Source organism: Alosa alosa, chromosome 17 (genome assembly GCF_017589495.1).
Source record: "Alosa alosa isolate M-15738 ecotype Scorff River chromosome 17, AALO_Geno_1.1, whole genome shotgun sequence".
Taxonomy (NCBI): Eukaryota; Metazoa; Chordata; class Actinopteri; order Clupeiformes; family Clupeidae; genus Alosa; species Alosa alosa.
The window spans coordinates 10676738-10693564 of NC_063205.1; the positions used below are offsets into that span (position 1 = coordinate 10676738).

The window sequence follows — 16827 nt, forward strand, 5'->3', positions numbered from 1 at the left end:
TAGCCTGGCAATGAAACGGCTTTAAAAACATGTAGGCCTTCACTTGTCTCACTGGAGTGAATGCAGAACATGGGCTGTTGCGCAAAGAAATGAATTAATGATCTGCATCTCCGTTCACCAAAAGCTAAGTTTGTGCTAACCCATATTCGCACAAATAATATCCTATGTTATGTTTTCTGATTGTTAACGTGAGATATGTCTCCATGTTGGGAAGTGTAGTGATAATGCATAAGGTAGCCAATGTTCACGTCACATGAGCCAGCTGCTTGTTCTGTAGGCTAAAAGTATTTCTGTCCCTCCCAATCTGTGTTAGAATGGTGTGTTAAGTAGACAGCATTTCAAAAAACCTCCTGGGGAACCCCCCGACACGACAAACACATGCACTTTTGAAAAGCTTGAAACGTCCATATGTGTAGCCTAACCCATCTTTTAACTTAGCCTATAGTGTTGTTAAAGTTCAACGCTGTTGTTTTCGTGCAGTAGGCTAACCTTTTTGATAAGCGATGTCATGGGTAGGCTGACGTGATTAAGGGCTTTCTGTTCCTGTTTATGTAAATGTTTTACATAGTGTAGCGACCGGCTGTCAATCAGGGAGTGCCCGTGCTATGCATAACCCCGGGCACGCTCATGGTTGGCAGCCTGGCGAGAGGGGGGGGGGACCCCCCGGGGAATATAGGCTACGGTTCGAGGAAGTTCTGCCTCTTTGAGGTTTTGGGCCTGACACGGGCAGCTGTGTGTTATATGCTGCATTGTGTGCTTCGGTGACAATAAACCAGTTCATGAAACTCTGGCTCTTGGTGAAACGCTACAATAGGCTCAATAATGATAGGCTACACTGCATGTTAGGCTATATCAACCAAAAGCGCACGTTATGTAAATAGGCGGGTCAGATCGCTGGCCGGGTATCATAATTAGTATTTGCGGTTTGGGGGGCGGCCTTAAAAACATATAGCCCAGGGGCCTCAGGTGGTATTAAGGCGCCCCTGCACATTTGGTAAAGTTGACAAAAACGGGTATAAAAAATAATCCTTTGGCAATTTATTGTAATCTCACAATAAAAACAGATAGGAAAAATCCAGCCTTAAAGGGAAGCAAATTTATTTTGTGAAAAAATCTCCTAAATAAAAAACAAAAACATGTTGCTCACAACTATTGGCACCCCAAGAAAACTCTTATAAAATGTAACAGAAGATTTTTCCTAATGTCAACTTCTTTAAGTTCATCAGTGTCTGTGAACTTTCAGAAGTAGTTCATGACTTTCTTTTTCACAAAGGTATGAAAATAAAGTGACACAAAGGCTAAATCCCCTAGTCATTTTTCAACATTGGAAAGGATACACTAAATGTAAATAAAAAGAGAGTGTGTTGACATATGTAAGTCAGGAAATGGCTAAACAAACTGGTACTTTGTTGAAAATGCCTATATTTACAGTTAAACCAATTATTAAAAACTTCTAACCAACTGGAAATGTGATGTTATGCAAACATGCTTGGATAAAGACCCATGGTTATCTTGCCCCCACGCATAGTATGGAGGATGGTAAGATAGGCAAAAAATTCCATAAGAACCACTGTTGGAGAGTTACAGAAAAAGTTATCATCTTGGTCACCAAGTCCTTCAAAAAATCTTAAAAGGTGACCTCACTGCTTATAGATTAATTAGAAGGCATGTCAGGTAAAAGCCTGTCCAGTCATTTAATTACAAATGTAAGCAGCAGAAGTTACTGAATGGTACAGTGACTTTGTCTGGAAGTATGGTCTATTGTCAGATGAAATTTGCGCTCTTTTGACTTTAGGTGTTTAGGTGTACATAGAAAATAACTATACTGAAAAGAACCCCATGCCTAATGAGAGTAATGGAGGGGCTGTGATATTGTGGGGCTGTTTGTATTCCCAAAGGCCTTGGGAACCTAATTAAGGTGCATGGTATCATGAACCCCAAGAAAAACATTTTCAAAGGAAATCTGTCAATCTCTGCCAAGATAATAAAAGTGGGTCATGGATCATTCATCAGGTCACTGAACCAAAACAAATGTCTAGATCAAAACACAAATGGTTTACTGAAAACAAAATCAAGCTGTAGTAATTGCCATCTCAGTCACCTGATCTAAAATGCATAGGGTGAGTCAAAGAAGAGAATACACAAGTGAGGGCCTTTTGTAAAGATGAATGGTCTTAAATCCCTTGCTTTGTATTCTCCAACTTTATGGGGTGTCATAGGAGAATATTACAAGTTGTTTTATTTGCAAAGGGAGACATATAAATGCTTTCTATTAACAAAAACTCCAGATACATTCAAATAACCACATTCAATTTCCACATTCATAAAACAGCACCTGAGTTATCAGGAAGTAGTAATTATTCTATCTTTATCTGCATTTGGCAGCATTGTTTCCTGTTTCAAAAAGCCTGCCCTTAAAAACAGCTTTTTACACAGGTTAACAGAAGGTGCTTTTCCATTAAAGGTGGCTCATTTAAAGGTGGCCTTGTGTGGTGGAAGACAATGAGATTTGCCAGAGGTTATGTGGTAAATAAAGCAAAATATATTACAGCTTACAGTTAGCTTGTTGAGGTAACACTCAGCTGAATGGACACAGGCAAAGCATCAGCTCACATTGGTTTTAATAACAGTGTGCTAGTATATTCCTGTGTCAAGTCATTATAGGTGCCATGAAGCCATTCAGGTCAGCAAAATTCAACTGTCAACATTACCTTGAGTTAATTCTAAAATTATCCAGTTTAACGACTTAATGTTGGTTTCACCACTGGAGAAATGCATCATTATTTTTTATTGTACCCAGAATGGGTTGAGAGTAAAAGATTTCTTGTCATTTAAGTTCACAGTCCCTGCACAGCCATGGAAACAGAAAGGCTGAAAGGTCTGGCTGGGGGACTGTTCGTCCCTGTAAATGTTCATGCCACCTGCTAAGTTCCTGCAGTGGCAATGTGTCTGGTTTATCAGAAACCTAAAGTGCTACCTAACGCTTCCGCCAAGGTAAATTTATACTTACATTTAAGGCTGATTTTCCAACCCGTTTTCCAACTATAACTTCCTCTTACAAAAGGGTGGAAAAAGGAAATGGCTTAAAAATCCATTTAGACACAATCAATGAATTCAATCAATTGACAATGATGAGCAAATACCGTATCAATAAATATTTACACACAATATAATTACATATGTATGACACACAATATGCACAGGCATTGCTAATACCGATATCCAATTTAACAATTGTTTTATGGGGGGGAAATCAAACCAGAAGGTAGGAGGCAATCAAAGTCACCTAAAAGAAAAACACATGGGCACCAACTGCATGCTCGTCATTTATTAGGGAAGAATGGGATATGGGTGGCTATGGGGAACTGTTGTTTTAAGTGAATTATATGGCTGGTGCCATGGGGAGAGATGGGGGTATTGGGGGGACTAATGGGGAGGTCCCATTGAGTCTGTCATGATGGTCAAGCGCAGAGGGGCCCAACAGGCGCAGTCTAGGTGTCATTATCTGCAGTGCTGTAGGCAAAGTCCCAATGTGATGGCAGTTTGGGTAAGTACAATATGTGGCAGAGGCGAGGATGAATCAAAGTTTCATTTGGATTTGGTCTATGATGAAGTGTTTTTTTTGGAGTTTGGGGGGGGGGGGGACGTCAAATTGTGTCTATAATGATGGTTTGGTAAAAGCTTAAGGTCAATGATGCTGCTTGTTCATAACATCATAACACGTCACATCACGTCACAATCACTCAGGTCAGGAACATTTCTACTAGATGTCACTAGATGGAGCCGTCACACTCAAAGCAAATCATGACTAATTTACGTCTGCTTACATGTGATCAAAAGTGCATGGAGTAGAAAATAGATATTCTAAATCTCCACCTCCACCTTTCTAACAGGTAGCCTCATTAGGAATATAGGTTGGTTTTTGTATAGATTTATTCAGATTTAGTCCTTAGATTAAAAATAAAAGGTCAAAATAGATCAAAAGGAATGATCCACACTCAATGTTTAAGAGGATTACTGTGAGTAGGTGAGCAGATCAGGGTTAAGACCCGCTTCCTTGTGTTTTAATAATAGATGCTCAACAATACTTGAGACAGATCTTTTGGAAGTTGATTAGAAATTAGTCAGAGATTATTCTGAAGCACTTTGCAATGGGTAAGATGTTCTAATCGAAACCAAAGGTGCGTAGGTCAAAACAATAACCCGCACTCAGTGGTTTTATTCAGACGATGGGTAACAAATGAAGACAGAATTATGTTACAAAGGTGCGTAAACCCAGCGCTTGATCTGCACTCAATGTCTTCAGCATTCAGTGTCTTGTACCATCAATCTGGAATTTTAGGCAGTACTCTCTGCATCTTTGGTAGAGAATTACTGTGAGTAGATGAGTATATGAGGGATAATATCTACTCCCATGTTTAAATAATAGATGTTCAAATATATCCATGCAATGATAAAGGAAGACTTAATTATGTTACAAAGGTGCGTAGATCCCTTGAAGTGATCCACACTCAATGTTATAATTCTGCTTTAGGTGCATGGTATGAAGGTTTGGTTCAATTATTTATCCAAATAATTTCCTAAGAATCATTGCAAAGTTGCAACAGATAGGCTAACAGAATTATAGTGAGAAAGTTAAGGGTTAAGATCTGCTCCCTTGGGTGTTAATAACAGATGCACAAGTACATTCATGCAAATGTAGAGGTTAGAAATACAGCTCAGTGATTTAATTCAGGCTGTCGGTAATATATGCAGGCTGACTTACTTTACAAAGGTGTGTCTGCACTCAATATTTCAGCTCAGGAGCACCAATATACTTGCATTACTATCTTTGAAATCTGAAAGATTGAAAGATGTCAATGAGTACTAAAGTGCAACATTAGGAGCATGGTAAGAAATTTAGAAAGGGGTGGCCGAATATCCAAAGTGTATCCAATTAATTTCCTACAAACCATTGCATGTCATTCAGCATGGTTACCAAATGACATGATGTTTTTGGTCTTTAAAGTTTAAAGGTGAGCACTTTTAATTCGGGAGCTGAGGTGTGCCAGGAGGCAGTGTGATAGCACTGTGATTTCCTGACCACACACACACACACGAATCAAGCATCATCCTTGACCCTATAGCCAGTAGGCCTAATGAAGGGCTTCAGTTTGAGGGCAAGGGGTAACTTAGCTGTTAAGTTGTCAATACCTCCTGTGTGTCCAAATATTCCTGAAGTTTGGGTGGATCCGGGCCCTTAGCGTCAAGAATGTAAGGATACACACGAGAAGCATGAGCAAATGAATACCACCTTACCACCCTCAAAACAGCCCTAGTTGTTGCCTCTCAGTTGAGGCGGGGCCAGACCTGTTTAAGATCCAGGTCTGAAGTAAGGGTTGTGGCATCCATGTGGGAGGGGATGATAATATGGGTTTGACTTTGGTTTGGCCACCTTGCACCTGCTGCCACCACTGCTGGGGACCTTGATTGCTCCCTCCGCTGCATACTTCCAGGCCGTCGCACCTGGTACAGATTAGTGGTCCAGAGAAGCCAGCTTGTCTCTCCCGGGGCTCTGCCTATCGGTCTTTCCTGCTTGGCCCAGCTTGTAGGACCTAGCAGAGTAGAGACGGTGAGACTTATCGGCCACCAGCATGATTGACCTCTTGGCCACCGGTTTAATGGACTTCCCGGCCACCAGAGGGATGGATTTTTTGGGCGCCTGCTTGGGAGACTGGGGAGGGGTGTTGACCTCAACTGTCTTCCTGGAGGTACGGATCCTTGTGCGGCACCTGTTTTGGGCCTCCGTAAACCAATCATGCTGAAGGGCCTCATCCGGAGTCATACGCTTAGTTGGGTCCCAGCTGCATAAGGTAGTGAAATGTCAAAGAATCTATATGTGAGCATAATTAAAAACAATAAAATGCCACCATATCCCTCAGTCTACCCTATGTCTGCCCTGTGTTGCCCTATGTTTATCATGTCTCATTTTGGATTCTATGTTTTGTACTGCACTGATACATACGCAAGGCAGCCTCTGATGAAGTCCAGAAAGAGTGGATCAGAGGTCTTCAGAATGCTGGCCAGATCTTTGGAGTCAGTTTTTCTGGTCTTGCCCTTGCTATTTGTGTAGGGCCTTGGTTTGCCATTAGGCTCTGGGGGAGAAAAGGCTCATAGTTTACATAGGGACAAACTCTCATGGGGCCATCTTCTCCTCAGGTCATGTCCTATAGCATGACTGCACCTGATATCAGGAACTCACCAAAAAACTTTTTCATCCTTGGCGCAGCCTGAAGCATCTCCTCCGGAGGCACTCCCAGCACCTGCGGCACAAACACACCTCAACGATCATGACATGCAACTGCAGCACTCATTCACAAAATAGAGAACCTGCGTTACATACACAGAACAATTGCTGTTAGACAGTACCTCCATGATGAGGGCAAGCTGGTCCTTCTCATTCTCTCCAGGAAAGAGTGGCACGCCGGTGTACAGCTCCGCAATGATGCAGCCAAGGCTCCACATATCAATCTCTATGCCATAGCTGCAGCCCAGGATGATCTCAGGGGAGCGGTAGAAGCGGCTCTGGATGTAAGAGTACACTGCGGACAAGAAGGCCCAGAGGTAAGTGGTGAGATGAGAGGGAGACTAGACTGTGGGGATGATGAAGAGGACGAACAGGGAAGGGCTGTGCCTCACACACCTCTCTCATGATCGAAGCAACTAGATCCAAAATCGATCACTTTGATGTTCTGCGAGCCGTTCTGGGTAACAACGATGTTCTCCTGCAACAAACGCCCATCAACTCAGCATTGAGATCATGAACAGTAATGGCAGGACATTCTGCATCATGCAAGCAGATGGATGGGGAGCAATGATAGCATACCGGCTTTAGGTCACAGTGGATTATCTTCTCATGACGAAGCACCTGCAGACACTTAAGGATGGAGTGAGTGAAGCGACGGACTGTGGCTTGGCTGAAGCCCTTATAGCGGTTCTTCTTTATAGTCTCATAGAGGTTATCCCTAAAATCATGAAAAAAAGTAGTGACTCTAGATGTACAGTATATAGTCACATTGCATGTACTAAGTGCTCCAATAAAACAACAATAACACATCAGCAATATCCATTTAGCCAGTGTATTTTGGTTTTCCTCTAGGCCACTAAAGCTAAGTGAAAAAATGACATTACAGTAATCAAGTGCAAATTCTGGCATGTTTTGCCACTGATTATTTTGACCTTATTCTGGAGGCTCTAATCATCTTCGGTCACCATCTTTCTCACAAGTGGTGAACTAATGAGAAGTCCACTAGCCTTACCCCTGGAGCTCAAAGGTGATGCATAGGTGATCACGGAACATAAAGTGCTCCTTCATGTGGATGATATTGAAGTGGTTATTCCGATCTTTTTTGCACAACAGATCCAAGATCTTGAGCTCCACTAGGCCTTGGTGCTTCAATCTGTGCCCAAAGCACATGAATTAATAACATAATAGAAAGATGTATTCAACTATAGAAAGTATATACATGGAGTCTTTTTACCTCCTTTTGTTGCGAAGAATCTTAACAGCAACCAGTTCTTTGGTCTTATGATCCATACATTTCAGGACTTGACCAAATGATCCCTTTCCAATTACCTCCAGAACTTCATAGCGGTATTGAAGGTGATCATGCAAAACCTTGAATATCCATAAAGAAAAACAATATTTCATGACAGTGCACACCTAAGTATTGATGCAATAATAGGCTGATAATTATCTTTCCGGGTCCAACGGCTTTCAGAGCCGCTCGTTTTTCTCTATAGACAGTAAAATAAAAAAATGTTTTCCGCTATTCAGAGTAGCCTTTAAGAAAATTGTACTCACTTGTTGACTCAACCTAATAAAATACTATTTTTCGTGGAAGGCTGGGCGTTTGATTATATCACCCTTGATTATATCATCTGGCTGCACAGCTACAGCAATTACTCTGTTAAAGTTAACCGATTTTGTTTAACCCTCACTAAACTGAGGTGATGGTGATAAGGTTTACAAGTTGCGTAAAAACCGGCTGGCTGTGCTAGTAAACGTTTTTTGAGGAAAAAGCTTTTGGGCCCATGACGTCGGACTTAACAACCGAATATGTGTACACCTCATAAGGAATGATACAATAATGCCTACAGTATGACATCTACACTGTTCTAAAGACAGGATACCTTGATGTACATGCCATTCTCATCATCAAAGCCATTGTTTTGAGGAGCCCCTTTAACTGCTTCGATCTTCTGGGCATCGAGACCAAGGAAGTAGATCTCCGGAAAGTTAATGATCTCTTCCTGCTCAAACTCCGACAGCTTATCCCTGAATATTTTCAGTGCCTCTGTGAAAAAACATTTAACAAATGAAACATCAGTTGTCAGAGAGACTCAGTCTTCACAGAGATATTTGCTGTATTTTATCACCCAATGCACTTGAATTTCTCTGTACCTCTTGGTGTTAGGGGCAGTGACTTTGCTCCATTGTAGGGAACTGTACTTTGCCTGTTGTTGATGCATTCTGGAAGATTCTCCACTGTGGACCTGAATTTCGAGGTCCGAGGCCTATCGACCTGTGTAATGGCAGACTCAGATTCAGTCAAACACAGCTCCACTTGGGCTTACCTGTCTGTATATAGTGAAAGCACTTAAGTGATGGACAGTCCCAGTGAAAACCCTGACAGTTTTCCACATGTATCTATCTACCCTGACATGCTTACAGCGCTGGGTGGCGGGATCACAGGAGGAGTATTGTGGATAACAGGAGCAATACGGGGCAGGATGTCCTTATGGCTGCTGGTCTTCTGGGGGTTACGACACACTGGCTTATTCTCCAGATGAGGAAATGTGCCAAGATGGTGCTGAGGGGAAGAGACAGAGATGCAGATGAAATGTGAACGGGTGACTGATAACTCTCCTTCAGTCTGTAAACGTCCCTGTGGTGTACAGGCAAAGGGAACACCTAGAAGGGAGTGGCAAGACAAAGTTTGTAGGTGTAACGGTAAACCACAATAAAATTCCCGAATTTAACATTCACCATGGTGCAAAAAACGTGTGAGGAATTATTTCCCAGCAATAAAGTAGGCGCACACAGGCACAGCATTCAACGTGGGTATTTCTTATGTGTTTGAAATCAGGTGCCACTGCTTTGCATATTTATATTCATAAAAAATGCCTGCCTGCTCCTGGGCTAGTTTAAACTGTAGCCTATGCTTTTCTTGTCTCCCATGCCTGTTTCATTCATCCCGACCTGGAGGGACAAATGAAACATTACGCACGTTTCGCTTTTGTTGAAATAATTCCTGAACGATTTTGTTCAGAGCTGAACATCCAACTGTAGTTGACAGAGGACCGGTAAAATATTAGTGACAAAATGTGACAAAATATTAGTCACATTCATTGATTCGTTCATTGGGTTTTTTGTTTCCTTCTTTATTGTAAACAAACCACATCTGCAATCATCTCCGATTGTACAACCTGTTCAACCTGTCATTGTCCATCAATATCTTCAGTAAACCACAATATCTCTACTCCTGTCTGGGGCTCGTGTCTGGCCTACACCATTATGTCTGTCACATCCATAGAGAATTGGCGCAAGAGACAATACAGTTTTTACATGGTCCTTCGTGAGCCGGAGATGACGGATATAATGGATCAGAAAGCCCTTGATCAACGGAAATCTGCAAGACCCCGGCATCCACTTGCACGTCTGAACTACCAGACACAATATGCAGGATATAGTTACAGCTCCACCGATCCCCGCACAGGCCAAGGCGCTCAAGCAGTGGGGGACTCGCAAGCTGCGGGGCTATCCGCTCCCCTGGTGCCAGACTTCGACTCTGCCATGCCCCTGGTGGCAGGAACAGCAACTGCTGTCCCAAATTGAAATCCCTCAGAAACGCTTCAACCTGTCCAACATAATCCTGTATCCAGCAATCCTTATGATATGACTAAATTGCAATGTGATATGAACCAGTTAAGAGAACTTATTCATGATTTAGGACATAATGTTTATGCATTAGAGGGTAGAATGCAGCGTTGTGAACAGAACCCTGTTTGTATGTCATCAGCCTCTGAGGCTTCAACGCCTGGTCACCAGGATATTCCTTTAGTTCAGGAGTTAAGTGCTTGTTTAGGTGAACACAATATTCCACTGTACACAAGCAGAATACTGCGCTCAATCACCTCCTCCTCTTAGCCACCTATCAGCATTACCACCACCTCCTGCCTCCATGCTTAGAAGCCCAGAGCCTGCACAGGTTATTCTTATTAGTGATTCCCCAGTAGCGTTAGGTGAGCAGCCTCTTCCTTCTCCCCCTCCTCTTCCCCATCCCACTCTGCCTGCCCACCACGACATTGCCTTTGGGAGACAGTTGGACCCTTATCAGGCTAGAGTACCCACCTTGCAAAATCAACCCTTAGTGCCTCCTATAAATGCTGCTACCTTTCTGCCACATCCTCCCTGTGACCCGGTTCTACTACCTCCTGGGCCACGGTACACCCAACCTCCTGTCCTACCCAGATCAGGGCAACTCCAGCTACACCCAGAGCCTCCTGTGCATACTGGTCCCATCCAGCAACCCGCGTCCTCCTGCGGGTTCCCAGTTAGCTCCTCAACTACCTCAGCAGCAACCACTAGGTGGAGCTCTACCTGCCCGTTCCTCTCATGGGTATTTCTCTGCACCAGCGGGACTTCCTTATGTTCAACCTCAGGCCCCTGGTTACGTGCCCCATCAACCTCAGGCCCCTGGTTACGTGCCCCATCAACCTCAGGCCCCTGGTTACGTGCCCCATCAACCTCAGGCCCCTGGTTACGTGCCCCATCAACCTCAGGCCCCTGGTTACGTGCCCCATCAACCTCAGGCCTCTAATTATGTGCATCATCAACACCTAGGTCCACCTCCCCTGTTTACTCAGTTGCCTGTAGCTTCAAGGGTACATTCATCACGCATTGAAGCATCCTCCTTTCTTAATTTTGTCCACGATGACCCTTTAGAGTTGCCATGCTAAAAATGGCTCTCCTTAATCTGCTCCCTCAAGATGAACCTGAACAGTACAAGTACCATATATTGCTTGATCATCTGAAGCTGGAAACTGCATGCCGTCTAGCTCTTGCTTATGCACAAAGCCACCTTCCCTATACGCGTGCTTTGGCTGCTCTTCAGCAGAGGTATGGACAGCCCCATCAACTAGTTTTAAAAGAAATCAGTGCAATGCTTAATCTCCCCCCTGTTCATTCAGGTGATGCCAAACACTTCAGTGACTTCGTCTTGAGAGTTCGGGCTCTAATAGGCATGCTCCAGTCTCTGGAGACAAGTCAGGGCGATGCAGAGTTAGCCCGTGTCTCACATGTTCAGCAACTCCTTGGCAAGCTCCCTTCAAACTATGGGCCACGGACCGGCACCGGTCCGCAACATGGACATTGCTGGTCCGCAGAGCCGCGGAGTGAAAGTGTATGATGCATGCATGAGTGAAACATCCCCAAAAAATGGCACCCATATAATTGCTGTTGTTTTGAGAACTATTTCTCATGCAAGCATCATGCAACCATGCAAAAGCAATGAAACTATTGTAATTATATTTTACATTTAAGCAGTCCTCTGATGTGCATGTTTTGAAACTTTTTGTGAACTTTTGTGATAATTATATGGGGGGCTATGCCATGTCTGCTATGACTGGCCCTCGGGTCAAAGAAGTGACTAGGCTGTTGCGCGAACAAAATATGACGTCAAATACCACGGACAACCAGCAACAGTGGATACTGTTTGTGTTTAATCCAGGGTCTGACTTTTAATAATTTAAAAAAATATTAATAAAACATCTGAAAACATCATTGCCTGCCTATTGACATTGACTGATACACTGCCCTCTGGTGGACAGAACAACTTAAGTTTGATACCAATACGGGTCTTACTGAAGGCATTTAATGGTAAAAATATTATTAATAAATATTCAAATATATGCAAATATTAATATTAATAAACAAACAAACTTATTGTAAATTGTAAAAATAATTTGGGGTGGTGTGGCAAAACTGTAGCCTAATCAACTACGGCTAAATGCAAATGCTAAGTCCCTATGCGAACTGTTACTGTTACTGTTACTGTCTACTGTAGAGCCGTACTGCCCACTTGGGTGTGCCCTCATACAGTCAAAACTGTGGTACGGCTCCAATGCTGGACTTTTTGCTTTACATATACAGAATAGCCATTGACTTCATATATGCCATATAACAACCAGAGCAAAGTGGTCAATAGGTTTTACCCTCATGACACGGGTAATTTGCTTTAAATTATATTGATTAAACTACTGTGTAATCTGCAAATGTCCCCTGTGTGTGTGTGTGTGTGTGGTGGTAAGGGGTGGGTTTGGTTGGGTCATGGGCAGAGACACCAGTTCTAAGGTAGATTCCTACTCTGTGAGGGGTCGTCCACCCCCAACTGAACACACTGGTGGTACGGCTCCAATGCAGTACTTTTTGCTTTACATTATATATATATATATATATATATATATATATATATATATATATATATATATATATATATATATATATATAGAATAGCCATTGACACCATAACAACCAGAACAAAGTGGTCAATGTGTTTTACCCTCACAAAGCAGGTAATTTGCTTTAAATTATATTGATTAAACTGCTGTGTAACAGTCTGCAAATGTCCCCTTTGTGCGTGTGTGTGTGTGTGTGTGGGTTTGTGGGGTGGTAAGGGGTGGTTTTGGTTGGGTCATGGGCAGAGACACCAGTTTTCAGGTAAATTCCTACTCTGTGAGGGGTCGCCCATCCCCAAGTGCATCCCAGGGGACACTCTCTGTGAGGATGAATGAGAAAGGCCTCACCTGCTGGTAGGGTCTACCAGATAGCATACGTATACCAGATTTCTGGGGTTTGCTAAATCGAAGCCGTTCCCCAGATGTCACATGCAAGCCAGTCACCGAAGTCCCAGCGTGGGGTTTGGGACCAGGAGGGCACTCATCCGGCTGTAAAAAATAATAAAAGGGGCATACACACACAAGCATGAAAAAAATGTGCACATTTAATTTTTACATCATCATACACTTTCCTGAAACAGACTTCCAGCACTGTCCTCACCAGATTCAACCCCATCCAATAAAGACTTTTAATATCAATCTTCAATCTACAATCGCAGTAGACACATTGTGCAATATTTTGTAGACTATCCTTACAACAGAATTTTAGGTTATCCAACAATGGGTTGTGATAAACTTTTTGGCTTATGTGGCTTGCTAAATACCACAAGTCCAGAAGGAATTACAGAATACAATTAGCTGAGTGATCAAATGAACGGCAGACAGACATTTACAATACAGGAAAAAAGACCCAACACAATGACAACTATAATATAAGGAATAGTAGGCCTATATTAAACAATTCACAAAGCCTATATCACATCGAATTAACGGTTCTTTCTTTCAAGCACAGCGTGTTTTCAATCAGAAATCATGAATCCAAACATGTAGATCGGACATCGTGTGGCAATGACAGAAGCGCACTGTTGATACACAAGAGGATACAAAACTCAACTACAAAAACACCTATCGTTACTCCATGGAAAGAGGGCAATCCACTGACGCGTTTTCGAAAACGCCACCTGTTCGGGACTCATTAGGCTACTTACTCTGTCACAAATAAGATAAACTACAGTGCTTTCTGTTCACCCTCCATTTGTGCCCATTCACTCTGACTTCTTCTTCACTCTCTACAAGTGCTACTGCTTGGATGCTCTTCCACAGCACTTGGCAGTGCAGTGAAGTGGCATCTTCTTGAGGCCATAACACTAGAACCGTATGCAGGTGAATAATCATCTAACAAAAATAGAAGACATCCTCAGACTTGCCGTTGTGTGGTGCCATCTTGTGCTCATGACTGATTATATAAACACTAGTAACACAACTCAGAATGTAAAAGTTTTTGTAGTTATCTATCTGAAGAATATTGTGGCAATCCTTACTTTAAAAAAGGACTAACGTGGGAGTTAAGAGGAGGTTTCCCAGACGGGCTTAATCCCACTTAAAATGAATCCCAGAGCACAGTTTGTTGCAAGTGCAGTGAGGACTAGTCGCAAGTTGTAAGAACTATAACCAGAAAGAACCGAGCTAAAGGCGACACGTCACACAAGTCAAATGTCACTAAGATCAAAGGGGGAAGCCCGAAGCCGGCCTATTGGGTAAGCGGTCATTTATTACAATTATAGGATTGACTAAGAGCTAGATTAATGGGTACAGCTTGGGTACCAAACACATTTGCCCTGAAAGACCTTTTAATATTCATTCCAAAACATCAAGCAAGAAAGCATTTAGCCCCTTTAGGTACTGATTAGCCATTACAGTCCATTTTGGTTTGCCTTTAAAACTTACCCCATCCACAGACTCTTTGCTCACAGTGGACCTTGCCTTAGCTGAGCTGTGTAGCTCAGTCCAGGGAGCCATTTCATACTCTATAGAACTATAGTGACTGAGGAGGGTTACAGGGGCTGCCAGTTCACACTCTGCTGGTGTTGGCCTTCCCTCTGCTGATAGCTGTGCCCGAGTGTGGGGTCAGAATCAGTAGCAACTTGACTGGCCTGAAATAAACCCCATCCTTTGGGAATATTACACTGGTGGTGATAAACCGGAGGATGGCCAGGTGAAAGACAGGCACCCAGAGTGTCTTTTGAGATCTACTGCCCCAGCTGTGGGCAAAAAGCACCCAAATGATGAGGCACAGATCTTAGAAATGGGTAAGATCCTGGCCCTTAGGTGAGATATGCAGAAGTAATGGATCAGAAAGAAGATATTTTAGTCCCACAAGCACAGCAGGTGTCTCCCATGTCACCCCAACATGCCAGAACCCCCTGGCGCATGTGAGCAAGGGCTTCTGTTTGGCAGAGCTGAAATGAGTTCTTGAGTGTGTATATTTGGAGCTGAAGTGTTTTAAAGAAAGTGTTGTAGCATCCAAGAACCGAAAGAAATAAGATATTCAGCTCTGGTGGGCAAGATTACTGTTAAGATGATGTGCCATTGATTGTATTGCTGAAAGCCTGCAATGTTAAACATTGGGAGAAAATATAATGGACTTCTATGGGATGCCAAGTTCACAGAAGTGGGTATTATTATTAATAATATTATTATTACTGTAGGTGGGGTAGTCTGGCCCAGTCACCAAATAGTTCTTCAGCTCAGTGAACACTAGGGATACAATGTGGGGCTCTGAGCAGCTAAATGAGGTTCCCCAGGGCAGTTTGGCCAGGAAGGCCCAAGCCACAGCCTGTGTTCCCCTTTAGAATAATATTGTTCACTATGCAAGGTATAATCATAGTCTTTCCTTATTGCGTCTTGATAGGTTATTTTTTTAGCCCAGCCTATATAAAATATTCACATATTCTATTTCATGTAGTGCATTCAAATCACTGACTATGTGCAGCAGACTAGATTAGTCTACATTTCACCAAATTGTTGGTGAGGAAAGTCCATTCCTATTTCAACCATTTAACTAAGTGTATGCTTATGTTCACATACCTTGCTCAGAACTGGCAGGGCTTTGTCTAGTTCTTTCTCCTTTCTCGCAGTTGTACGGCTAAAATGAAACATATAAAGAAATGTAGTTAGGTTCTCGGAACATTTCAGTCAGATTATGGCCATGATACCATGAACTATTTAGGCTAATTAATTCACGTCATTGGGCTTATATACTTCAATATAATTGAACGTGGACCTGTTTCACGGACATCCACCTAGAACTTAATTCTCAACTATTAATATGTAATTAATATTAAATATTAATATTAAAATGAATATTAACATCATACCACAAATATTCATACTAGGCTAAATTATAACCTACTCACCGATCTGGGGGTCGTTCCCCGAGATTCCCGGAACTCATGTTTGCCTTAGAAAAGAAGTCTTCGGCGTAGTCTTGCTCATGAAAGCGACAAAACTACAATGAAGCAATCTCTGCAAGGTGATTAGGCCTATTTGATTTGCCTACAATGTCATAATGAACCGTGCGTGACGTCATAAAGCAACAGACAATCCAACGTCAAACGGAACCTTTGGGCAGAGCTCTGGGCCGAGTCTAGCGTTCTAAGTCAGTTCAGTTAGAATTCCAAGTCGTCATTATCGGTATCATTCTAAATGCCAAGCAACACATCGCACACCTGGGAACTTCATCTTCATGAAACAAGACTGCCGACTTCGATTGTTATAAGACTTTTTGACTCAAATTAATTTTTAATGTTCCGTTCAATCCATAAAGTATACTCTTTTGATCCCGTGAGGGAAATTTGGTCTCTGCATTTATCCCACTCCCTGAATTAGTGAAACACACTCAGCACACAGTGAACACACAGTGAGGTGAAGCACACACTAATCCCAGCGCAGTGAACTGCCTGCAAAAACAGCGGCCTCGGGGAGCAGTGAGAGGTTAGCTGCCTTGCTCAAGGGCACTTCAGCCACGGCTACTGGTCGGGGTTCGAACCGGCAACCCTCCGGCTACAAGCCCGAAGCGCTAACCAGTGGGCCACAGGCCACGGCTGCCCCTATAGGCTACAAGTGGCAGACAAAAAACATTGACATAACATATTAAATTCAACATGCTGGTATTAAATGAACCGACAACACATACAAAGTTTGACATAGGCCAGACGCGTGGAAATTCTTTAGGAATCCAGCAGAGGGAGCTGCTTCAATACCTTTGCTATTAGCCTACTGTGTTCAATGGTCTGGCTATTAGATATTCATCCAGATGATGGTCTACTTATGGGGGCATAAAGTTCTGTAGGCTGCTGAAAATATCAGAAGACTGGATGCCAGCCATCA

The 16827-nt window shown here is 42.8% G+C and overlaps 1 protein-coding gene across 1 annotated transcript; it reads right to left on the reverse strand.

Moving 5' to 3' along the window:
* Positions 1 to 3634: 3634 nt before the first annotated feature.
* LOC125310998 (dual specificity tyrosine-phosphorylation-regulated kinase 4-like) lies at positions 3635 to 15937 on the reverse strand. The gene is made up of 14 exons (XM_048268802.1): positions 15855 to 15937; positions 15526 to 15583; positions 12847 to 12987; positions 8712 to 8852; positions 8444 to 8564; positions 8173 to 8336; positions 7521 to 7657; positions 7299 to 7439; positions 6866 to 7004; positions 6683 to 6764; positions 6409 to 6581; positions 6242 to 6302; positions 6005 to 6134; positions 3635 to 5843 (listed from the first exon to the last, which is right to left on the reverse strand). Exons 1-14 carry the CDS (start codon positions 15890 to 15892, stop codon positions 5516 to 5518), a joined length of 1854 nt encoding a protein of 617 aa, XP_048124759.1. The 5' UTR covers positions 15893 to 15937; the 3' UTR covers positions 3635 to 5515.
* Between the last annotated feature and the right edge of the window lie 890 nt (positions 15938 to 16827).